Source organism: Aotus nancymaae, unplaced genomic scaffold (assembly GCF_030222135.1).
Source record: "Aotus nancymaae isolate 86718 unplaced genomic scaffold, 86718_ANA_hifiasm-v0.15.2.pri h1tg000003l, whole genome shotgun sequence".
Classification (NCBI taxonomy): domain Eukaryota; kingdom Metazoa; phylum Chordata; class Mammalia; order Primates; family Aotidae; genus Aotus; species Aotus nancymaae.
The window spans coordinates 15,600,032-15,625,127 of record NW_026988414.1 but is presented as its reverse complement, the minus strand read 5'-3'; the positions used below and the strand labels follow the sequence as shown (position 1 = coordinate 15,625,127).

The following is a 25,096-nucleotide window of genomic DNA, read 5'->3' as shown; positions in this document are numbered from 1 at the left end:
GCCAGATTTTCTCTGGTCAAACTAGACTCATTCAGCAATAGTCGACTCTGAAGTTCTGTACCAGGTGGTAGGCAATTGCTGAATGCATTAGCATCTAGTCTTAAAGGAGGATTTAAAAATCCAAAGAGGCTCCAGAAAGTCTGCTGTGCAGAGGGCACAGCAAGGGCAAAGATGTGGAGGTGGGAATGCAAGAAAAGTTTGCAGGAGAAACAAAGTGATTCACTTGTCTAGAAGGAAGTATATGTGCATACAAGAGATGGAGCTAGAAATATCGTCTGGATTTCATTGTAGAAGCCTGGAAGTGCCAACCTACCAGTATGCCTTGTCCTGAAGGCTAAGGTGTCTTAGTAAATGGATGCTATCTATTTTTAAAAGCAAATTTAGTAACAAAGTGCCAGATGAATGGGCAGGAGAGAGATAAACCAATGGTAGCAAAACCAAGGCTTTATCCTCCCAGCTTTCATTCATGGTGGTGCCTCCCCAGCGTGAAACTCTGTGAGCAGACTCCGGCTACTTCTAATACATTCTCTGTTACAAACCAAGCTCTCCCGCCAGCCCTGGCCCAAGTAGTGCTGAGGTCTGCAGCCCTTCAGAGGCTGGAAGCCAAATACATCATAGGCCCAGGCCAAGGCTCCAGGAAATTGGGGTCAATTTCCTACTCCCCAGAGGGCCCTGGAGAATCATGGGGCCTAGAGCCTGGGGCTCTGAGAGGGAGAGTCTGGGCTCTTTGAAGCCACATGAAGCTGCCTAAGTTTGCCATGAGCCCATCCAGAACCTCTGGGAGTAAACTCTGCAAGCTGCCTTGCAGCTGCATGCTCAGGATGGGCCACTTTTCTCCTAAGCCAGGGAGGTTTCCATTGCAATTGCACCCTCCTTCTGCCGGCACAGGAAGGGCCTGGAAAGGGGCCCCTTTCTGTTCTGAATCCTGTCTCTTTGCAGCTGTTTTCTCAAAGAGGGGAGCCTCAGCCTACATCAGTTCTTTTTTGGAGTTTATTCATTTTTTCATACATTCATTCATAATTTATTCCCTCATTCATTAATTTTTTCCATTTACTCACTCGTACATTTATTTCCTCATCCACACATTCATTTACTTTCTTATTTGTTAAAAAAATACATTCTATCACTCTCTACCAACTCACCCCATCTTTTGTTAAACAAACAGGTCTTTCGGTTGGTTGGTTGGTTTTTTATTATACTTGAAGTTCTGGGATACATGTGCAGATCGTGCAGGTTTGTTACATGGGTATACATGTGCCATGGTGGTTTGCTGCATCCATCCCCCAGGTCATCTACATGAGGTATTTCTCCTAATGTTAGCCCTCCCCAATCCCCCACCCCTTGCTATATATTTCTCCTAATGTTAGCCCTCCCCTAACCCCACCATCCCCAACAAGTCCCCGTGTGTGATGTTCCCTTCCCTGTGTCTATGTGTTCTCATTGTTCAACACCCACTTATGAGTGAGAACATGCAGTGTAAACAAACAGTTCTTGAATGAACAAAAATATCTATTAAGTGATGAATGAATGCACAGAGTGGCCTGGACCTTTTAGGCATGTGGAAGACCCCAAGGACACAAGGTTGAATAGGGCACCAGCCTGGGCCTTGAGGAGCTCATTGTCTGGTTGCAGAACAGACGATAAACAAGTAGGTAATATCTTGTCAGAGATGTTCAGATAGTGCCCCATGCAGAACTGAGGTGGCATGAGAGCAGGATGGGTTGTGTCAGATAAGGTGTTTGCGAGGTAGACAAGGTGGGGTAGGTAGGAAACATAGCAGACAGAAGGAGCAGTGAGCAGGAAACCATAGCATATGATGCCTTCACAAATGCTGGCAATTGAAACTGAAGTTCAGGGTTGGTGGTGGTGCTCTGGAGAGCAAGAAACTGGAGAATTAGGCAGAATGAAGGCTGGGAGGGCTCTGGAGCCAGCACAGGAGTTTGCCTGGAAGCCAAAAAGGTACAGGAAGCCATTGCATACATTTTTGCATTGGTGGCACACAGCCAGCTCCTTTGGCCTCATGTCAAGTTTCTCATCTTATTATAAGCCTGAAAGAGGTAGCGAATTCTCGGATCCTGCAGAATATGGGCCCCCTGCACAGAAACCACCTGTGATTCTCCATTTGTTTTTGGTAGAGTCTCAACTAACTACTCAAGTTGGCATTTAAGGCTCCATGCTTTATCTTTGTTATGAGCTCGCCTTCCCCTGCTTCATCCCTTGAGTCGTGGAATTAGAACCGCACCAGGTTCTCCAACACTCACTGTGTTTTTCATCATTTGCACGTGCTCTTCCGTCTTCCAGGAATGTCTTCTGATCCTTTTCTGCCTGCAATTCCATGCATTTTCCATACATCATCTCCTCTAAGAAGCCTTTCCTGATTGTCCCCTCATAACCAGTTACTCTTCCTTGAGTACTCACATTACTGGTGTGATATTTGCCTTGCCTCACTGAGCCCTCAGTTTCCCCATCTGTAAAACGGAGATACACAATCTCACTAACATAGCTGGTGTCTCACGTGACTGCCATAACCGCTAGCTCACAGAGGCTGGCACTGACTCTCTCCACTTCTGCACCCCACAGAGCTGGGCACAGATTGGACACTAAGGAATCTTACTTGAATTAGCTTTCTGAAATTCAGAGGTTGGAAGGGGACTTCGAGAAGGGATTATGTCTTCAAGCTGCATTTGCCTAATGCTTTGTAGAAGATTGAGAAACTATACATCCCTGTTTTAAAGAATTGGAAGGAAAGTGATATAAATAGCCCCATATCACCCTCTCCATGCCATTATTGTTGGAATGGAATGAAATGGAACAGAATGGAATGAATGAAATGAAAGGAAGGATAAGGAAAGGAAAAGAAATGCCTTGGAAAAAAAAGCTTCTCACTAGACCCAGATTATTTAGTTAACATATGACAGAGCCCTGGCATAGGATACTTTCTCACTTTTTAAGGGGAACCAAACTTCATTGCTCCTCATTAATCCGTGCTCTTACTCTCTGTGTCAATCGAAGAGCTGAGGGGCTCCTATCTTCTCAATTAAAAAAAACCTCCCACACACAAATCAAAACTCTAATTGGCTCTGATGGAAATTTCTGAGACTACTAAGCTCGGACTTGGGAGTTTGGCATTTTGGGAAGCCTTGGGCAGGTTTCTTCCTGGTCTGAGTCCTCAGTTTCCCCATATGTAAAGTGGAGATACTAACAATACCTCTCTTTCAGGGTGGTTGAGTTTCAACCATCGTTAAGAAATTGTTTTGGATGGAACACTTCAGAGCTCTGAAGAGATGAAAAATTGTTTTCTGTTTTATTCCGAATAGCTTATTCAGTCGGGGCTGGTGTCTCTCTCGGTTCTGACTCTGTTTCTCTGTTGTTCAGGGACACGGGAGCAATGTCATTCATTGCCGGAAAGATGGCACCTGGAGCGGCTCCTTCCACGTCTGCCAGGAGATGCAAGGCCAGTGCTCAGTCCCAAACCAGCTCAACAGAAACCTCAAACTGAAGTGCCCTGATGGCTATGCCATAGGTACGATGGGCCTGGGAGGGGAGCAGTAGGAAGGGCAATTCCTCCCAGCAATGCAGGGTTAGTGCCTGGGTGGGTCACTGAACACCCTGGTCACACGAGTTCCTGTGTAGGCACTAGAGAAAGATAGATGAATGAGTCTAGACTGTGTCCTCCCAGAAAGAGTATCAGAGGCAGGGATAAGGTGAAGCAATGGTGGGTGAGTGTGCACAGTTACACCAGGGTACAGAAAAGCCGTCACGTGCCTGGGGGGGACACAGAAGGCTCCCAGAGGAAGGGGTGCTTACGCAGGGATTTGAAAAAGCTTGTTGGGGAAGAAATGCTATTACAGGCAGAAGAAAGTCTGTGACTGAAGAGCAGGAGTTATGAAAGCACACACTGCTATTTAGGGAAGCAATAGCCCGGTGCAGCTGCTTTCATTATTAATCTTTTTTTTTTTTTTTTTTTTTGAGACGGAGTTTCGCTCTTGTTACCCAGGCAGGAGTGCAATGGCGCGATCTCGGCTCACCGCAACCTCCGCCTCCTGGGTTCAGGCAATTCTCCTGCCTCAGCCTCCTGAGTAGCTGGGATTACAGGCACGCACCACCGTGCCCAGCTAATTTTTTTTTTTTTGTATTAGTAGAGACGGGGTTTCACCATGTTGACCAGGATGGTCTCGATCTGTTGACCTCGTGATCCACCCGCCTCGGCCTCCCAATCATTATTAATCTTAAAATTTGCATCATACTAAACATTCATGAGTACCTGATACGGTTGAGGCCCTTCATCAAGCATTTGAAAGGCATTATATCGATCTTCGAAATAACCTTTAACAGATGAGGGAATCAGAACTTGAGGGGATAATGGAACGTGCTCCCAAATCCTGAGGCCCATCCCATTCCAAAGCCTGACTTCTTTCCATGGCATCTCGGCTGCATCCAAGATGAGCACAAACTGAATTTTCAAAATACTATCTGTATGGTGACAGGCCAGCTCAAGAAATACACAGAGTGAGAAGAGACAAGCTGGGATTGTATGCCAGGGATTTGCCTCGTTGAAACCAGGTGTCTGGACAGATGCATTAATCACAAGCACCACGGCTTTCCAGGGTACTCAGAGTGCATGGAGTGTGATCTCATTTAAGGGCAGTGATGCTGACCTTTCGGGCTGATTCCCTAATTGAACATGATGAAAAGCCTAGAGAATTGAATGTCCTTTCTCCTGGCCAATGTGATTTATGGAGCAGTCGCCAGGGCTGCCTGGTGTAGAAGGTTATCTGAGTGTGCAGAGATCCAACCTGATCCTCACCCAGCAAGCAGAGAGTTATCACTGCATGTCCAGAGGCAAGGCCTGTGGTTAGAGAGGGAAGGTTCGTGGGGACTGTCCATCTCTTTTTGAAGATGAAAACACATGCCCTCAGATAGCAGAAGTTCTTCACCCTAACTTACGGTGGAAATCCGCGCTCTTGCATTTAGCCCAGGGCACTGGCTCCTGCATGGGTCAGAAAAACACAAAAGCACGTGATTGCTCTCGCTGATGGTTTAGAAGGTACTTTAAGATCTTACACGGCCACCAATTCATGAGCTGCTGACCAGGAATTCATGAGTTGCAGAGAGATGGGATCTTATAGGGCCTGCCAGTGTAGGCATTCTAGAAGGTTGGGCAACAAGCGTTGCCATGGTGAGCAGCATGGGCTGCACCACCTCAAGGTCAACACTTTCTTCTTTCCATCATTCTTTATGGGCATGTGTGGTCCTGAACAAGTATGTCCGTGATGGGGTCCCAACCTCCACAGCTCCAGCTCAGTCAGAATATGCAGGTGAATATTCAGTCATGCTCTTAACTGGCATCGAGTAGCCCTGGGAGAAAAAGCCTGATTAAGTGACCTTTAGGGAAAACCCATAGAAACAGATTTGCTGCACATCTACGCCACTGTTATATTCAAATACATTCATACATGCATACATAAGCGCATGTCACATGCTGAAATGCTTCGTCACCAAGCATACCCCCAAACACACACATCACATAGTAAGCTCATGCCCAACACCTACACATCAGCCAAATACCACACAAATGCATCACTCCCACAAACACACACACACACAGGTAGCAGCACACAAACCTATACACAGCACTCACAGCAGTACATGCAAGTCCATCCTTCAACAAACACCAACACATTTTATGTCCCCAAACATATCAAACACACAGAAAGATGCACAAAAGGCAAACAAATATCACAGACACACTTACACATTTCATTCACACGTCCCGGCTGCCCACAATTGAGTACAATACCTGGCTCTCTTCTCTCCATCAGAACACTGGAGAAAGAGGGGAAGGGGTGGGAGGGTGGTATTCCTTTACCCGTTGAATTTTTTTCGTGGTCAAAGCAGAAAGGGAAAGAAATCTATATGATATTGCAAGCTGAACTAACTCCCCTTTCCTGTACCCCACGTCCCCATGGCTGGCACCCAGATGTCCATCTTATGAATATGATAATCCAGGGCAGATGATGAGTGCATAAGGACATTGGAGGAGAGCAGAGAGAAAAAGCCACATAGGGAGACAGGAAGACTGGGTGAGTGAGAGGCAGGGCGCGAAAGCAGCTTTTCCTCAGCCACTCCTCAGCCCCAGCTGTGCTTTCCTCCAAACGCCCCTCACTTCCACCTCCCAGGCTGAGCCCTTCCCTGGGGAGAATCCACTTTGCCAGGGAGAGGGATTTGATCACTGGCCTTATACGCAGGGGTGAGTTACTTGTCAGGCTTGGGAGCTGGAGTCACCCAGACCAGTTCCCTCTCCATGCCTCCGCCAGGCCACCCGAGGAGGCTTCTGTGGCAGTTATGAGCCCTCAGAAACTTGCTGCTGCCGCCACCAGGGCTGCCACCCTCCCCGTGCCCACCAGGAAGGAGCTGCGGGGGCCTGGTGAGATTACCACTCTGTAAAAATGCCAGTTGTGGCTCATATATCACAACACAACAGCCTGGTCCTAAAGCCCCAGAGCAGGCGTCGGGGAGGGGAGCCCGGGGGAGGGATGAGAAAGAGAAATTAAGACATGACTGCTGCATAGGACAGCAAGTGTCTCCTGTTTTGACCACAATTTTTCTTCTTCTTCTTCTTTTTTTTTTCCTCTCTTGGGATAAGATAGCCTTAGTCTATTTCTCAGAGGCTGCATTTTTTTTTTCCCAAAAGAATTTTCTCATCACAGCCTTGTCTCATCGTTGCTCCCTAAAAACTCCTTTAGCACTGGTCTCCTGATAACGCACGCTCCATAAGCGGTTTCTCTGACTGCTTAGGGATTTTTGCTTCTTCTCACCACTCATCGTTTTCGTCTGTGTGTGTCTCATTTCTTGTCTCTCCTCTGGCTTTCACCATCTCTCCTGCTTCGATGGCTGCCTCCCTCTCTCCTCTCGCTGTGCGGCTGCACTGTATTGATTGTGGGGCCTGGAATCAGAGACGTGGCCCTCTTCTCACCAGCTTTGTGCCCTGAGCTTTATGCCTTTGGCTCTCCAGCCTGTGAGACGGGTGTCATGACACCCGTCTCACAGGGCTGGATTTGCGGGGAAATGAGGTAACATAGAAAAACCACGGGGTGAGGCCAGGAATTGCCCCTAGTCAGGTTCAGTGTCCCATTGTTTGAAGTGAAGGGCTTCTACTCACTAGTCTGAGGCAGGAGCATCTCTTGAACCAGGGAGGTGGAGGTTGCAGTGAGCTGAGGTTGCACCACCGCACTCCTGCTTGGGCGACAGAGACTCTGTCTCATAATAAAATAAATAAATAAAAATTTAAAAAGTGAAGGGCTTTTAAACATGGTCCTGCCACCTGCCACTCCATCCTTCCTCTTTCTTTTTTTTTTTTCTTCTATGTGGGATGGTTGATCTTGAGCCTGCAGGGAGCAAATTGGCCCCAGATTTCTCCAAGTCCACATTTCTTTGCCTCCAATTCTTACATGTCCAAAGAAATCCTTCCTCTTTCTTTAGATTTGTGAGCCTCTTAGACTAGAAAGGATGATAAGGTGGCAGTGGATAGATTATATACATATCCATGTATACATGCCTCTATGTCTATTGCATGTTTGTGTGTGTATGTATATACATATCTGCTTCTGCATGCCATGTTAGTCATTCACCCTTTTATGGACTCATTACCTGATTTTTTTTACATCATATGTATACACATAGGTGTATGTATATATATATGCAATTTGCTATTTTAAAGGCCCCCTTCCAAATAAACATATGTATATTTTGTATCCATATATAAATTTTGTATGTATGTATATTTGGAAGGGGGCCTTTAAAACAGCTAATAGAACAGGATATTTAAAGAAAAGAGTTGACTTGCTCCTAGTGAACTATTTAGTGTTTGGAAGGTGGTTTTGATACGATGGCAGAGAAAGGACCTCTTTCAGCCCTTGCTGGATTCCGACACGTTGTTTCTTTGCCCACATGAATAAATGCCTCTTGGGGGCATTTCCATGGAATAGGCTTGATTTTTCAGATGACCTCAGGGTGTGTGAGGTCAGGGTAAAGAATGAATGAGCTGAATTATAGTCAACTTTTCAACCCACAGCCTGGAAGTCAACGGTCTTCATCCAGAAGTTACTGGACCAACCGCTTCTATGTAGTAGCCTTCGCTATCTCTGTTAGTCATTTACCCCTTATTTGACTCATTACCTGAGGTTCTTTTTTTTTCATTCTTTTATCCATTTAATCCATAAGTTACTCATTCACTTATCCCTTTATGCACTTACTTCCTCCTTCATAAGATACCTAAATGCATATTCATCATTCAGTCATCATTCCATTCATTTATCCATTAATTCACTCATTTCCTCATCCACTGATGCGCTTATTCACTCACTGTCTCTTACACTCATTTCACAAATATTTACTGAGTGCCTACCATCTGCCATGCATAATGCCAGGCTCTGGACATCGAATGGGGAGCATGGGTAGTGCTGGCCCCGTAGAGTTATAGTCCAGCAGGGAAGAGAGAGCTATTGATATCACACTCACCAAGCAAAGAGGAAATGGTCATGTGACAATTCTGTCATGGGCACCTGTGAGGTGCTTGGCCTGTCGGGAAACCATGGAGGTCTTCTTTGAGCAAGTGGCACGGGATTGAGGTCTGTAGGATTATTAAAAATGCACTATTTGGAGTGGGAAGGGTCTTTAAGGCACAGGGAAAGGCAGGGATGAAACCCTGGAGAAAAAATAAGCTGGTATTGCATTATGTGCTCATCATTCATTCGGCCAATACTCAGTGAGCTCTCCCTGTGTGCCAGGCACCGGGTTAAACTCCTAGGTGAATCAAGCACAGCCAGTGATGGAGTACTCTCACTCAGTTGTGGAAATCAGGGCAAACTTCTTAGAAGAATTGAACTGGGTCTTTGGATAGAATTTGGTTATGGGAAGGCAGACTGGGGGACATTTCAGGAGATGGGGTGAACAAAGGAAGAAGCACAGACACTGAGAATTGTTAGACTCAGATGGAAAACCAAGTGTAGTTCAGTCTGGTTGAACCAACCAAAGAGTGAAGGTGGTTAGTGAGAGAGATTGACCAGACCACAGGAGGTATTTTGCACCCAGCAAAGGGGACTGTATCTTGTTCTGGATGTGGGAAGCCTTGGAAAGGTGTTTGAGCAGAGGAGGAGCTTGATCGAAATAGGCTCAGGGCCGATAAGTGTGGCAGCAGGAATCAGCCATATGGGAGGCATGTGAATGGAGTCAGGGAGATCAGAGGTGGTCCTGCCCGGGGAGACTTCTCCTTCCTGATGCCTTGAGGTTGGGTAGCTGAGTCCACCAGGGACCAGGGAGCAGCAGGGCCCACTCTGCAGGAGGGTCGTTTGCAGAAGTGGAGGGTCTGGGGCCTGAGCCACCGCCTCATGCTGTGTTTCCCTCAGGGTCCGAGTGTGCCACCTCCTGCTTGGACCGCAACAGCGAGTCCATCATCCTGCCAATGAACATGACCGTGCGTGACATCCCCCACTGGCTGAACCCCACTCGGGTGGAGGTGAGTGACCAGGGACATCTACTACCTGCAGCTAAGGGGGAGGGAAATGACACTGCTGAGCACTTGCTATGTCCTGGTCCTGAGTTCTTTCTTTATCTCAGTTAATTGTCACACTTGCCCTGTGGGTATGTGTTGGGGGAAGGAAGCTGGGGTAGAGTGGGGAGGAGACTTATTCACAATCATTTCTCTAGTCCTTAATTATTTAATACTTTATCTCTGTCAGGTCCTAGGTAAAGGGCCTTTTATTTTCTGTCCCACTAAATGCTGATGTCAGCCTAGGAATAAACTGAGGCACCAGTAACAGAGGTAGGGAGCATAGAGCCAGGTCTCAGACCCAAGTCTGTCTGGCTGGAAAGTCCATCCTTATAAGGATGGGGCTGTGTGTCTTCTCTGGCGCCCTCCCATGTAGCCTTCCACTTTACACAGCCTAGGTTACTGGTATCTTTCTCCAAGCTTTACCTATTTTGTGGAAAGCAATTAATAGGTGTCTAGCAAACTAGTAACATCGGTTGTTCGTGGAGAACCTGCCACGTTCATGTGACCGGTGCTTAGCACCAAGACGCCATTTAAGCCTCAGTACAGTTGTATGAGGGAGGGGGTCATTGTCTGCATTTTCTAGTTGTGGACACTGAAATCTCTAAAGTGATGCCCTGAACCAAGGCTCGAACCCAAACGTGAGTCTGAGTGCTGTGCGCTTCCCACAGTGCCAGGCCAGCATGCCCCTAGCCAGGTGACTCCAGAGGCTCCCACCTCCGGGCAGTGTCAGTTTGACTTTGAGGTCGGCTATTCCCACTCACCTTCGTGTCACCCCATCAAGTGGGGCCCCTGGAGCTGATGTGGGCCCTGCCCTTGTCCCCCAGGACATCACAGATCCCAGGCCTTATGTGTCACTCTAGGCACTGGCTCCTCACCCTGGAGAAAGCGAAAGGAGGCGGCCAGAGTTGGGGGGTGGGTGAGGTTCAGCTCTATGTCTCTCTGCCAGCCTACTGCCTGGGGTGCTGAGAGGCCGTGAAGCCCAGGGAGCTGCCGTCTGCCTGCCTGCTACAGATCACACTCCGGAGAGCTGGGCAGAACCCGATACTGGGTGTACTGTTTCTCAAATGCGCTGAGGGCACCATTGCCAGGGCTTACTCAGCGCTCCGGGCATACAGACCTGGCCAGACCCCCTCCCCTCCTCTGTGTGCCCCGGCATGCTCCTCCCCTCCTTCCTCTTCCTTTCTCTTCTGCTCTCTCTTTTTCTGTCTCTTATTCTCTCTAATCTCTTTCCTACCTCTTTCCCCTCTGTTTTTCTCTCCTCTCTCTCCTATCTTTCCCCTTGTTTTGTCTTCCTCCCTGCCACACTCTCCTTTCCATCATCCCCTCGTTTCTCTCTCTATCTCTGCCTCTGACTCTCTCCATATCCCCAAGACAGCCCTATTTCCCAAACCCCAAGCTCTTCCATCTGTTTCCTCCACCATTCCTGAACCAGAATTCCCATACGGATTCCCCTGAATGCCCCAGTGCACCCTGACATGCTCACATACCCAGGCATACAGGGAGCCCACATGTCAGAATCTCAAGGCAGCTGGAGATCGTGAAGGACAGGCTCCTCATTGTACAGATAGGGAGACTGAGGCTTATAGAGGAAGGCGGCTGGTCCACACAGGCAGCACAGCTGGAACGACACGCTGGACTTGTGATTGGCAGCTCCTCCCATACTACCAGTTCCCCTTCGGTTTCCCACCCTAACTCCCACATACCCAAAAGCAGGTGGGTTTGACTCATACGCAGAGCAGACATAGAAGACCTCCCTCTCACCCCAGTATCAGAGATCTTCTTGGCCTGGCCCAGCCTCCCACTTAAGACCTTTTTCCTACCCCCTGGGCAAATTCCCACCCTTCCCTCTGTGAGCCCTGGGCACTAAAGAATTCAGTTATAATTCACTGTGAAATAAATCCAGGGATTTGAAAGCCTGCAAGCTGCCCGCCTCCCCATCATTGCCCACCCGCTGCCTGCCCGCCCCATCCCCCACCCAGTTCCCTGGTCTGCCTGCCTTTATTGATGCTGTCCTACCGAGAGAACCATAACGAGGTTCAGACCTTCACTGGTCTCTGGAGGCCTCATTATCCAGGAGGAAAAAAATGTGGTAGAAAAAGGGAGGAGGGCGAAGGGCAGAGATTGATGATTTCCAGGAATAAGGCAGAAAAGCTGGCCTCTGCTGCACCCTTGCCCCTTGTGCGGTGAGAGCTACAGAAATAGAGCTGCTGGTGCAGGTGTTTCCAGGCCACAGGAGGCCCTGGATAGCTCCTCTGCTTTTTGAGGGTCTGCCTGTGAGCACCAGTGCAATTTAGATGGCTGGGGGTGAGGCTCTGCTCCCGCTGCTGCCACTTTTATCCCCAGGTAAGAGAGTGAGAGGCAAGAATGGACATTTAAAGGGCACTTGCTGTGATCAGGCACTGGGCAGGCACTTCCTCTCCTTTATTTCCACCCCACCCCCTACCACACATGCACAACCACACACACATTGCCCTATCAGGTGGATAATAGTCTCTTCCTGCTTCCAGTGGAAGTAATGGATGTCAGAGACAGAAGCCACTTGCCTAAGGGAAGCCGAAGAGAGACCCAGGCCAGTCTGATAGTTGACTTCAGCTATCCCCGCAGCCGCTATGGAATGTAGCATAATAAAGGCAATGCAGTCACTGATGGCTTTCCAGGGATGTGCTGGCAGATAGTTAACAACTGGCTCTCCACAAACATGAAACTCTGATTTATAGCATTTCCCAATTTCTGTGATATAAATATTCCTACCGTGGCGGATTTCAGGGTTTCCAGATTGCTGTCACTGAGCACAAAGTTGGGAAGATCCAGGCACTGTTGGCTCTTGCGAGCCTGTGCAAGCCAGCTGTGGCCCACCACTGCCGCTTAGCCAAGACAGGCTCTATTTTAAGCACTTTACATATATTGACATGAATGAAGAGAATGATGACTGCTTAGAGGAGTGGAATGTCAACATTGAGATCACAGGTCGTGATGGGTACACCAGGACAGTGAGCTTTGTGAAGGCAGGACCGTGGTCATATTATTTACCATAGTACCTCCCTCGGTGCCTAGCAGCAGTAGGTACTTGCTAAATATTTGTGATTGCTGAGTCAGGTGACCAAGGTTCTAGTGTAAGCCTTGGCGCCTTCCTTCTGTATGTCCTGGAGTAAATCCTGTCACTTCTCTAGGCCACAGTTTACCCATTAGTGAAGTGAGAGCTAGGCTTCACTCAGGAGTCACAGAATGAACCACCACCCGAACCAGGCAGGTAGAGAAATGAGTGAAGCAGGCCAACATACCCTTTTGGATGTTAAACACTGAGGCAGCCAAGTGTGGTGGCTCACGCCTGGAATCCCAGCACTTTGGGAGGCCGAGGCAGGCAGATCACCTGAGGTTAGGAGTTCAAGACCAGCCTGCCCAACATGGTAAAACCCCGTCTCTACTAAAAATACAAAAATTAGCCAGGCATGGTGGCACGCACCTGTAATCCCAGCCACTCAGGAAGCTGAGGCAGGAGAGTCACTTGAATCCAGGAGGTGTGGAGGTTGCAGTGAGCTGAGATTGTGTCACTGCACTCCAGCATGGGCAACAGAGTGAAACTCCATCTCAAAAAATAAAAATAAACAAATAAATAGAATCACTGAGGCATATTAGTAGTAGTAGTATTGACTATAAATATTTCAGAAAGAAAGACTTGCAGAAAAATGTAACACCCATACCCAACTTAAGAAATAAAACTTTACAGATATTGTTGAAGTCCTTTTCTATTTTTCTGTTTTTCAATTTTTAGAACTTTTTTTTAGTGGAGATGAGGTCTCACTATGTTGCACAGGCTGGTTTTGAACTCCTGTCCTCAAGTGATTGTTCTGCCTCAGCTTCCCTCTATTTTTTTTTTTATTGAGCTGTAACTTATATGCTAATCTTAAGCATAAGGCATTATAAATTGTTATGTTTGTGTACACTCATGAAACCATTACCTATATTAAGATGTGGACCTGTCCAAATCTTCAGGGAGTCCTCCCTCCCCGTGCCAGGCTATTTCCTCAGCACCAAGGTAACCACTGTTTTGTTCTCTATCACTATGGATTGGTTTTGCTTGTTTGTAAACTTCATGTAATTGGAATCGCGAGCCATTTTCATACGTGTATTTTTAACTTCTATAAAGAGAAACACAATGTACCTTCCTTTTTGTGTCCTAAGCCGCCTTCTTCTCAATCACCTTCCCTGCTCATGCATTTTTGAAAGTGATTAGAGGTACAGAGAACTCTTCCTCTAATCTAATAAACAAAATGATACAAACTCAATCATAGATGGAAATGCCCCTCAGGTTCAATGCTGGAGAGACTGCAGGGAATGGTGGAGACTATGGCAGACTATGGAAAACATAGTTGTTTTTCTGCTTCCAAAGGAGGACAGCTGTAGCCAAGTGCAGCAATGTGGAAATGTGGGTCTCCTGTGGCCAGATTTTTCATTTTTTCTTGGGTACAAGAAATCTGGAGTTTTAAAAATCTGAAATCTCTTTCTTTTTTTAAAATTTTGGCAACTAATTTTGACTTTTTTTAAGCACTTGTATGCCAATCCAAACATTTCTGTGGTTTGTGTAGCCTAGAAGCTGTTGGCTTGCAACCTTTGCATGAGATAGACTATTCCAGCCTGGAGATCTAGAATTCTAGGGTGACAGTCTGTCTCCCATCAGTTCCTACAAAATAGATCCTATTTGCTCACACACTGTCCCTTGCCCAGGGAGGCTGAGAGTGTTTCATAATAGAAAATGCATCTCCCCATCCTCAGGACTTTGTAATTCCTCTAGGTGCTGAGACCTTGTCTTTCATAATAGCTTCCAGAAAAAAAAAAAAAAATGGGAGGAGGAAAGAGAAGGGAGGGAATGAATTAAGGAGAGGTAAATTGCCGTTTATTGACTCTCTCTGATACGTAGACACGGTTTGCTAGGCAGTTCTATATGTGCCACTTCATTTTGTCTCCATCACTCCCCAGTGAGGTAAGGATGATCACACTGCAGGTGAAGAAGCTGGGACTCAAAGAGGTTGCCGCTGCCCAATTCACATAATGAATGTGGCAGAATTAGTTAATTACACTGCCTTCCGTCCTGCAAGGGCAACCCTCATACACATGTCTTTTAAAAATATGCGACACATGCAGACAGAAAATGCAAAATTCATTTTGTGAAAAGAAGGGAGCTTTGTGGAAAACCCTGCTGAGTAGAGTATCTAAAGGTCAGAGGTCGAATGGTTCGGAGTGACTATTTTAAGTCCAGTCTAACTGATGTACAGATGGAGAACTAAGTGTGCTGGAGGGGAAGTCCATAGACAAAGAGATGCAGCCAGAATCCATCTATTTTTTCATTCATTTACGGACACGCTCATACATTCATTCGATTATTCATTTGTTCATTTATTTATTCAGTAAACATCAAGTATGCACCTCCAAGTGGCAGATATTCTTCAAACACTAGGAATACAGAGTGGGAAATGCCTAGGCTTTTAAAAAGCTTGCCGGAGAAAGAAGCCAGAAACTCAGTGGCTGATAACAAAAAGCAAATAATCATCATAATAATAACTGATATGATCCATTCATAGCAGGTCCCATATATCAGGGAAAAAGCCAAGAGGAAAAGGTCTCATCTTAGAAGACATCCAGGAGGGGTGTGAGATCTGGGCCTCTGGATGAGGGGGCTCTCTTAGCTGCCTTCTCACATGTCTTTGGCTCTGCTTGGGGCCTGTCTTCTTTGGCCTTCATCTTTTAGATACTCTGCCCCCTCCAACATTTGTCTCAAAGGGCCTTTCCACCTTTCTGAACTTTGGTCTTCCCATTGGTCAAAAGAGTAAGCTATTTTATACTCACAGCTTCAGGGGATAGTATACTTTGAAGGAGAGCATAGTGTTCAAAGCCTAGACCTTAAAACCAGATAAATATGGGTTTAATTGCTGACTGTCACTACCTATGTGTACGATTTGGGGCAGGTCATTTAACTTCTCTGTGCCCCAGTTTTCTCTTGTGTAAACCAGAGTCAAAAATAGTACCTATCTCATAGTTATGGTGAGAATTAAATGAGATAAAAGCTCTGAGCCCAGAGCTTAGAGCATAATATTTATTTAATAGAGGATTTTGTGCTGATAAGGATGAGGATACTGGTGGTGATGATGGTGTTGATGTTGGTGGAGGTGGTGATGGTAGTGATGGTGGGTTCATGCTGGTGATGATGATGGTGGTAGTGGTGATGCTATGATGATGATGATGAAGAGAAAGTGGTACAGATGATGGCGGTAGTGTTCATGGAGGTGTTGATGAGTGATGACGATGGTGGTGCCAATGGTGTTGATGATGATGAGAATGATGATGATGGTAATTGGAGCCAGGAAGAAAAGATAGTGTATTCTGCCTACCACCAAGGCAGGAAATGGGAGCCCTCTTACAAAACCTTATCTGAAAAGGCTCTGGCTGGGCTAGATGTCTTACTAGTACCAAGAGAAACAAGGCTGACATTTGAGGGGCCCCGTCTGGGATCTCCCAATTTCTCCTGCCTATAGCATAACTATTCCTTCAGCTCCCACTCCCTGTCCCCTTTCCCAGTTCTAGCACGCAGAGGGGCCCTGTAGTGAGACAGGCGGGCACGCAACCCTGAGTAATAGTGGAAAATCCAAAAGCCTCGGAAAGATAAATAGGCTTATGCAGTTAGTTAGTATAAAAGTCCTTTTTCCAAACTCACATTAGGTAAACCTCAACTGACAGAAACCTGTACAACCACACCAAGACACTCCTAGAGATGGATTAAATTAGCTCTCAAATAAACAGGGGAAGGCATGGGCATCAAATCCCTGGTAGATTCTAACTCTGCTGTTTTCTACTTCTTGAACCTTTACCAAATGCCCCCCAATATCTCTGGATTTTGACTGGGAACAGACTCTCATGCTTAGAGATGAAAATCTGGTTAAGAGAATTAAAGCAGGTGATCCTCTTCACCCAGCCCCATGGCTGGGAGGCAGAAGGGAAGAAGGTAGCTTAGCTGGAAGAAGGGAACACTGACACTACCCAAATTCCCTCATTTGTATTTGCATCACATTCCTTCATGGATTTGTTCACTGTGCTCCATGCTTCACCCTGGGAGGATAAAGACATGTCTGAAACTCAAGACCTGCCCTCAAGAAACCTAAGAAATTGGTACTAGGTTTACCATTTTCACATCACGTATATGAATGCATCATCTGAACAAGTCTATGACATTTTCAGCACTCATCCTATGGATGAGAGAACCAACCCTCATAGTGGAAATTTACAAAGCAATTCCAAATCAGAATTGCAACCACATCTGTCCTATTTCATATCCCATGACTTTTCCCATATACCACCTTATGAGTGTATTAGGGGAGGGTAGACAATTTCAATAGAAGCAGTAAGGGACAAGATAGTAGATTTCACATTGCAAGATTAACTGGGAGATCATCAAGTTAAGCGCTTTCTCCAAGGTCTTTGATCTACTTGGAGGATGACAGTGGCTACATTCAGGTTATACTAAAATGGTCCTCTAAACTAGACTTGTTTAGAGGACAAATCTAGTGCTTGACCTTAGATGATCTTCTGATGCTCTAGAAGACAGAAATCAAGTAAAGAAATTATTGCCCATTGATAAAATCATCTCTATTTTGAGAAGAATCTGTTCCTTTACAAAATAAATATTTATTTAGCATCCCCTCCGTGCCAGGCATTGCTGAAGGCATGGGATATCTCATGTGAACCTGAGATGTTATGGAGCCGAGAAGAAAGGCACCCAATCCAGTCAGAGTCACTTGATTCCCTTTGTCATAACCTCATCAAGAAACCTAATTACAATTTGGCTCCCATATAGGTCTGCCCTCAGGGAGAGAATAGGCTGTTGACATGGATTTTCCACATTCTGACCCATGTGACTGTTTATTTTTTAATTAAAATTAATCAACTGGCCTCTCAGTTAGTCAAACAAGCTCTGATCGTGTGGACTTCCTTGGCTGGTTGCTGACAGTTACCTCAAATCTAAGCATGTGCCATTTTATTTTATTTCATTCTTCAAAGAAATAATTGTAATCTGCTGTGAAAACTGGGGCATCTATGGAGAATAGAAAAGGGAGCTTCTAGGATTTTTATGGTGGCCGTATTCCTGATACTACGTTATCTTTCTAGTCTTGTTTAGCTTTCTTCTTTCATCCACTTTTAAAAATATCATCATGTTGGATTTTATGTTAGGAGCTTTATTAAATCATTTCTGAAACAATCGGTTATTTTCAAGTCCTAGTTTCTCTACCTAACAGCTATGGAGCATGGGGAATTTATTCTCTTAAGACACAAGATTAATCCCCACCTCACAGGATCGTGGCAAGAAATAAATAAGATAATGCATACAGTAATTAGCACAACAAATACACTCAAATATATATTTTAGTTGTCATTATCATCATCATCATTATTATTTTTGAAAAGGAGGCTATAAATAAGTGCCTATAAGCTCTGCCCGATGGGGCTAGGAAAGTACCACAGAAGACATAAGTTTTGAGCAGACATTTTAAAGATTCTTAAAATGAGAGAATGGGGAAGGGCATTCAGGGAAGGGGCAGAGCAAGAATGAATTCACTGTGGGCCACCTCAGGTAACCACGGGCAGACCCGTATGACATGGCAGCAGGTGACAGCAGGAGGAGTTCTCTGTTTTTCCAGGGTTTTGAGCCACAGGTTGGTTCATTCGTCCAGCAACCCATTTGCTCTCAGACTGTAGTGTGCATTGGAATCATCTGAAAGGCTTGCTAAAATGCAGAGTCTCAGGGCATGGCCTCAGAGAGTCCAATTCATTAAATCCAAAGCAGGGCTGAGGAATCTGCCATCCTAACACACTCCCATGGCAGTGCTGATGAAAGTGGTCTTCAGTTCATGCTTTCAGAAACGCTGCTCCACACGTTTCTCCCATCTTCCTGCTGCAGCCGCACACATACAACATGAATGCACACATACACATGCACACATGCAAACACACACATGCATGCACACACACCCCTCCTCCTCCAACCTTATCTCAACTCCATGAATGGATCAAACATCAGTTGAGAATTTTCTGAAGGGCCTTTCTGGTCATATCTCCACCTCCCAGCTCTGCTTCTCCTCAACCCTTGTTTCTGCCAGGGAAATACAGAACCATGACACATACAGTGAACACAAATATTATTTTAATCTTATGGCTCCTGTTATTGCAAGTACGCGGGCAAGTTCTCCTTGTAAACACCAGGGTGAGGTCAGGACTTGGAAGGTCCCAGAAGAGGTGGGGTGGTTGAATGTGGTGCCAACACAGACATGGGTTCCTCCCAATCCCAAGCCCATCTCACCTCTCTGTCTCTCTTCCCACAGAGAGTTGTCTGCACTGCTGGTCTCAAGTGGTATCCTCACCCTGCTCTGATTCACTGTGTCAAAGGCTGTGAGGTGAGTCACGGGGAAGGCACTCTTCAGTTACCTGGGAATAATCCTGCTGTTGTTATTGTTATTGTTGTATTAATGTTGGTTATCCTTTGCCATACCTACTGAGTGTTGAAAATATCCATTTAGCAGACTTCTTGGACAGGGATTAGCAGCCTCATTTTACAGATGATGGAATTGAAGCAGAGAGATATAAAGAAACATACTAAAAAGTACAGGGAATGGGTAACAGAGTTGGGTTCCAAGCCAGGCTTTTGTGGCTCCAGAGCCTGTGGTCTACAAAATATGGGATCTGTAAGAAAGGAAGGGCGGGAGACTATAATGACTTGCCATCTAGAATATGCTAATGTTGGAAATTTACCAACATTATTACATTTAACCTTTACAGAGTCGAGTGAGGTGGTTTTGTCTTTAATGTCCATTTTACAGATGACCTTTACTCGCAGACCTATGCCTTCTGCCCCACATCTTAGCCATTTACTCATGCCTCAACTCCAAAAGGAATATGAATGCCTTAGATATAACATTGGGCTGAAGTGGAAGAGCCTTTATGACCCTTAAATTCTGTGACTGCACTGTTGAGCCATTCCCTAGAACTTGGAATTATAGAGATCTGGCTCTGTGTATCAGTGACAAGCTTGGGAGGACTCAAGGGGCATGGTTCTTGGGACCTCAGCTGTGTCCTCACGGGAGGGCTGTCCACAGAACTCAAAGACATTTCTGCACATCACTCTGCCCCTTGTGGCTCTTCCCAGCTGGCAGTGAAAAAGCGGCCCCAAATCCCTTCCAGGTGGATGGCCAAATCTCTGTAATGCATCCAGAGCCCACTGAGGAAAACACAGGTGAAAAGGATCAGGCCATGCCCTAGAAAAAGTTGTATTTGATGAAACTCTTAGAATGCCAGAACCAGCAAGGCTCTTTTGCCTAATCTCAACTAACCTTTTATTTTTAAAATGGGTAAACAGAGACCCAGGCAGTGGCTGGATCTAATTTGATGCCATGTCAGAACTAGGAAGGCTTTTAATTTGATCAAGCTCTATTTTCTTGGTGTAGAAAACGAGGGCCAGAGACAGGATGAATTGTCCAAGTCAGCACAGCATGATAACCACAAAGACAAAACGCAAGCCCAGCTCTTCTAACGTCTATGCTGATGCTTTTCTCCTACTACCTGCCTATGATCCATTCCCTGACCTCTGAGTGTCACCAGACAATCCCTAGGTCACACATTTCTTTCTCTACATTCTTGGGGGATTTCCTGAGGGCATTTGACATTGTATTTGACTTTTGGAACCTCATTCTCCCAAGCATCAATTGGGAGTGGCAACATCAAAGCCAAGGCCCTGTGGCTGTTGCTTACTTCTATCTCTCTGGATCAGTCCAGCATTTGGGGAAAAGAAAGCTTGAGTTACCTGGGCATTCATTCTGCTGAGTTGGCAGTCTGGGCAACCAGTGTGACAGCAGAATTCAATCCCTTCTTGGGCTCAGAAGTGAGGCCCAAGAGACCCTCACCTGTCAGGCTGTGAGCCCTGCCAGTGATGCTTATCGCCTTTGCCCTTGCAGGTGCCCCTCATCTCCTTTCCTCTTTAGCTTAGTTCTAATAGTGCCTTGTCTGTAGCTGAAAAGTATGCTTAGAAGAGATACAAATTCTGGGACCATCAACCTCAAGTATCCAGAGGTAGCCAAGACAAAGGGTTTGGGGACCACCGAGCCCCTGTTCTCTATACCACGCTGGGTCCAAAGTGATCATTCACTCACTTGTTCATCAAAGCTTCACCGAGAACCTCTTATATGCCAGATATTGTTCCAGTTCTGGGAATATATTGGTGTTAGTCCAGTGAAAATAGTAACTATGCTGTCCTTGAGTCATCTATGGTATCTTCTTGCCTGTCATCCATCCATCCATTCATCTATCCATCCATTTATACATCCATCTACCCATCCATCCATTGTTTTACTAAATAAACATTTATGGAATCTATATTTGCACAAATGCCAGACATTTTGCTAGGAACCTAGAATACAAAAATGGATGATGCTTACAGTATAGTGAAAGAGATAGACAATTAAAGAGAAAATTCTAAAATCCTGAAGAGTTATCACCAAATCAAATACAATAAGCTATGGCAGCACAGAGCATCCTGAGGCTATGAGGGATGGCATTTTGGAGAGGTAACATTTGAGCTAGATCTTGAAGGATGGTTTGTTTGTCTGGATGCATTACTAGTAGAAGTAGCAACATGAGATACACCAGAGACAGGAGAAGTCTCCAGGTAGCAGAGTTTTTCTCATGTTGTTCCCTATCTCTAAAATTCTCTCTTCTCCAACCCCATCTAATTAACTCCTATTCATCTTTATGATCTCAGCTGAAGCACCGTTTCCTCAGGGACACCTTCACTGAGCTCCCTGTCCAGTTCAAATCTTTCTACTCTTAATAGCCTCATGTACCTCTTCTCCATAGCTCTTATCGGAGTTGAAATGGGTTAATTAGATGTGTGATTATGTGATTAAAATCTGTCTCTTCACTAGAGTATAAGGTCTGGAGGGGTAGGAACTATATCTGTTATTGATTCACCATTGCATCCCTTTCCTTAGCATAATGTGTAACACATAGTAGGAATTAAACACATAGGATTGAATAAAGATAAATGGATGGATGGATGGGGGATGAAAGGGTATGGTTGTAGGAAAGAACATATAAGATAGAGTAGGTAGTGATGGGACTGGAGAATTTTTTCAGGGCCCAAATAGAAAAGTATCACCTTCATTTAATTTTTCTCTTTTTCCCTAGCTACTTCTTTACCAAGCCAGCTCCTTTTATTCTAAGGAAGGGACAATTAGTCTCCATCATTAGTCTGTTCATTTATTACATAAAAAAGAACATAGCCCACAGGCAGACCTCCTGAGGCAGGAAGGAAAAGAAAGGGTTTATCCTTTCTTTGTTGTTTGTATCCTACTGCTCTAATGTGAATGTGAAGTGTTCATTCTGGTGGTCACACAGCAGAGTCACACCTGAACCCACAGCCAGTGGCATGCACACTCACACACCTAAGCTCAGGTCTTCCTTGCTCTTAGAGCTCTGTCTAGCTGTGATCTTTTTAGACTCAAATAGTGGAATGAAGAAATGAAATCTGACATCATGAGTTCCGGGTGCAAAGGTTCTGTGAGTGAGAATTTGAAACAGAGATGCAAAAGCCAGGAATGCCACATGGGATGGAGCTAGGTTCTCTCTGGAGCAGTGAGGATGGGAAGGGGAGACTACTGGATCACAGATGGTGTCCTTGGATGCAAAGGTCTTAAACAAATGACATCTCTTTCCCATGAACGAGTGGCTGAGCTTTAGAGACCCCAACCATCACTTTAATCAGAGTGGTTTCACTTTTATCCTTTCTATATTGAAATGTCACACAATAGTGCATTTGATGGTGAGGAGAGGAGTAGGTTCACTGTTTTGAGAAATCAGTGAGGCAGTCTGACCTCTTTATTTCATTAGTGGGAATCCTGAGGCCTAGAGGAGATAAAGTCACTTAACCAAAACCGCTAAGTAACCACCCGCTTGGCTGAGGTTGGGAGGACTAGAACCCAGGTTTTCTCAATTCCTGCCAACTGCCCTTACCACTATGCCAGTATAATTACATTCTACTTCAGAAATGTTACCAAGAGCCACAGTTGAGTGCAGCCTTAAACGAGGTGATTGGGAGACAAAGACAAACTAGACATTGCCCATGTCCATGAAGAGCTCACAGTCTTGCACCAGCAACAGAAACAGAAACAGACCACAGAATACAATGTGGGGATGAGGAAATACAAGTTACTGGGGAATCCAAGAGACTTCTGGACTTTCCCCTAAAAAGGCTCTGGGTTCAGATAAATAATGGCTTGACTCTATTATCTTTTCTTCATCTTTGGAGTGTCCCAGGGGTGGAAAAACACATAAATAAATCAGTATATGCTGGAACAGCCAAGAGTGATGAAGTAAAAAACCACAGAGCTGGGCCGGGTACAGTGGCTCATGCCTGTAATCCCAGCACTTTGGGAGGCCCCGGTGGGTGGATGGCCTGAACTCAGGAGTTCAAGACCAGCCTGGGCAATACAGTGAAACCCCGTGTCTACTAAAATACAAAAAATAAGCCAGGCATGGCAGCAGGCACCTATAGTCCCAGCTACTTGGGAGGCTGAGGCAGGAGAATTGCTTGAACCCAGGAGGCAGAGGTTGCAGTGAGCCAATATCACACCACTGCACTCCAGCCTGGGTGACAGAGCCAGATTCCATTGCAAACAAACAAACAAAAACATAGAGCCAACTTAGATTTAAATCATCTACTCTGGGCCAGTGTGATTTTGGACAAGTCCCTGTCTTTGAGTCTCAGCGTCTTCATGTGTAGAGTGAGAATAATAATACCTACCTCACTTATTGTTTGGAGAGCAAAAGAAGAAAACAGACCTGTAAAATGTGTGACATCAAGTACATCTGCCCTCCTCGTGAGAGGGAGCCCACCATCACACACAGACCATGGTGCCAAATTTCTATGAGTTCTTAACGTTTGATCTTAATGCCTCTTGGGCAGTCTACATTCAGCTTCCTAACATATTTGCATATATTTTATTATAAATTATGTTTTTAATTACATACTGCTGAAAATAGTGAGAGAAGGAGGCTCACATTTTCTGGTCATTTCTTTGAGTAAAATGAGCCCTCTTTCAGGAAGAAGTAAGCCGTCTATTTTGTGGTTTTGCATCCCCAAGCACACAAGAGTATGTCTCTCAGCATAACCTTACTCTACTTGGAAAAAACTGGGATAGATAAGTCTTTACGAATGGTAGAGGTGGTAGCTTATCCAGGGGGGTGTTGGGGATGTGAAGTGTGGTGGGCTAACCGGGGAGGGCTGTGAAAAGATAACAGACACCCAAAGGACTGCAGATGCCAGCTCACACTCCAGGATGCTAACAAGGCCTCATTTCCTGCTTCTCTCTCCCTTTGCAGCCCTTCATGGGAGACAATTACTGTGATGCCATCAACAACCGAGCCTTCTGCAAGTATGACGGCGGGGATTGCTGCACCTCCACAGTGAAGACCAAAAAGGTAGGCCAGTGTGCACCCCTCAGCAGCTGCCTCCTGCCCGCATCTCCAGCTTGTGGGGCCAGGATCACCCCTACGTGCTGGACAACCCATTGTCCTAACTATGCCAGCACTGCCCACAAGCTTTATCATCTCTCTCTCTCTCTCTCTTTTTATTCTTTTGGTCAGTAGTTGAGCTAATATCATGTGCTAGACCCTGGCTGATTTTTGCAGATGTGATTCTCAAAGCTTAGAATCAGATATGGAAGCAGATAATAAAAGCGCAATGTGTACTTTCACAAGGGAAGGACGAAGTGCTTTGGGGGGCTAGGTGAGGGATCTGTGCTGAAACTTAAGGGATAAGAGGAAGGTGTGAGGAGGGAGGAGGTGGTCAAAAGAATGGTGTCTGGGGCAGGAGACCAGCGTGTGAGATCCCAGAGAGAACACATGTTTTTAGGGGGTAGGGCTGAAGTCTAGGAAAGAGAAAATAGGACGTTCCTAATGAGGTCATTTACAATCTTTGAGCATTTTATTCTCTATCTTATTTGTGGTACCTGTAGAATCAGGGAAAGATGGTCATTGTCATGATTTTCTTTCCTTATGTTGGGACACACCCAGGAGCGATTCAAGTGTTTATAGTAAATCAAAGAAAAACATTCAACTAGATACACATTAACCCCTCACAGAAAAGTGGCCACCTCCATTTTTCTCCTGACTACAGCTGAGATCAGAGTGTGGGGCCCCAGCCATGAGTTGGGAGGGAGGTGGTAACCCAGCCAGCCTGGGCTGAGAAGTGTTCTTGTGATGAATGAGTTAATGGAAAACTATTTCTATTTTTATATTCATCTGCAATCTGAGCTGAAAGATCATTTCATCTGTGTCGTTTTAAAGAAGGGGGAATTGAGTATCTGAGACAGGAAAAGCAAAGAATCATAGTCAGTCATGGCTAAAGAGCCCTCTATGACTATCTTGGCCCAAACGTTTCATTTTATTAATATACAGGGGCACTGAGGCCCATAAAAGAGGAATGAATGTGTCCCAGGTGACAGAGTG

At 45.6% G+C, this 25,096-nt stretch overlaps 1 protein-coding gene and 1 non-coding gene across 2 annotated transcripts in view; one reads left to right on the top strand and one right to left on the bottom strand.

Moving 5' to 3' along the window:
- Positions 1 to 25,096, top strand: part of PAPPA (pappalysin 1) — a 224,488-nt gene that overhangs the window by 179,812 nt on the left and 19,580 nt on the right. Inside the window, exons 17-20 of the mRNA XM_012472748.2 lie at positions 3,376 to 3,523; positions 9,408 to 9,517; positions 18,922 to 18,993; positions 23,969 to 24,067. Of these exons, the coding sequence (XP_012328171.2) occupies positions 3,376 to 3,523; positions 9,408 to 9,517; positions 18,922 to 18,993; positions 23,969 to 24,067 (429 nt within the window). The remainder of the gene's footprint in view (positions 1 to 3,375; positions 3,524 to 9,407; positions 9,518 to 18,921; positions 18,994 to 23,968; positions 24,068 to 25,096) is intronic.
- Positions 7,364 to 7,513, bottom strand: LOC135277417 (small nucleolar RNA SNORA38). Its single transcript, XR_010345015.1, has one exon. It is a non-coding gene; the product is annotated as a small nucleolar RNA SNORA38 (small nucleolar RNA).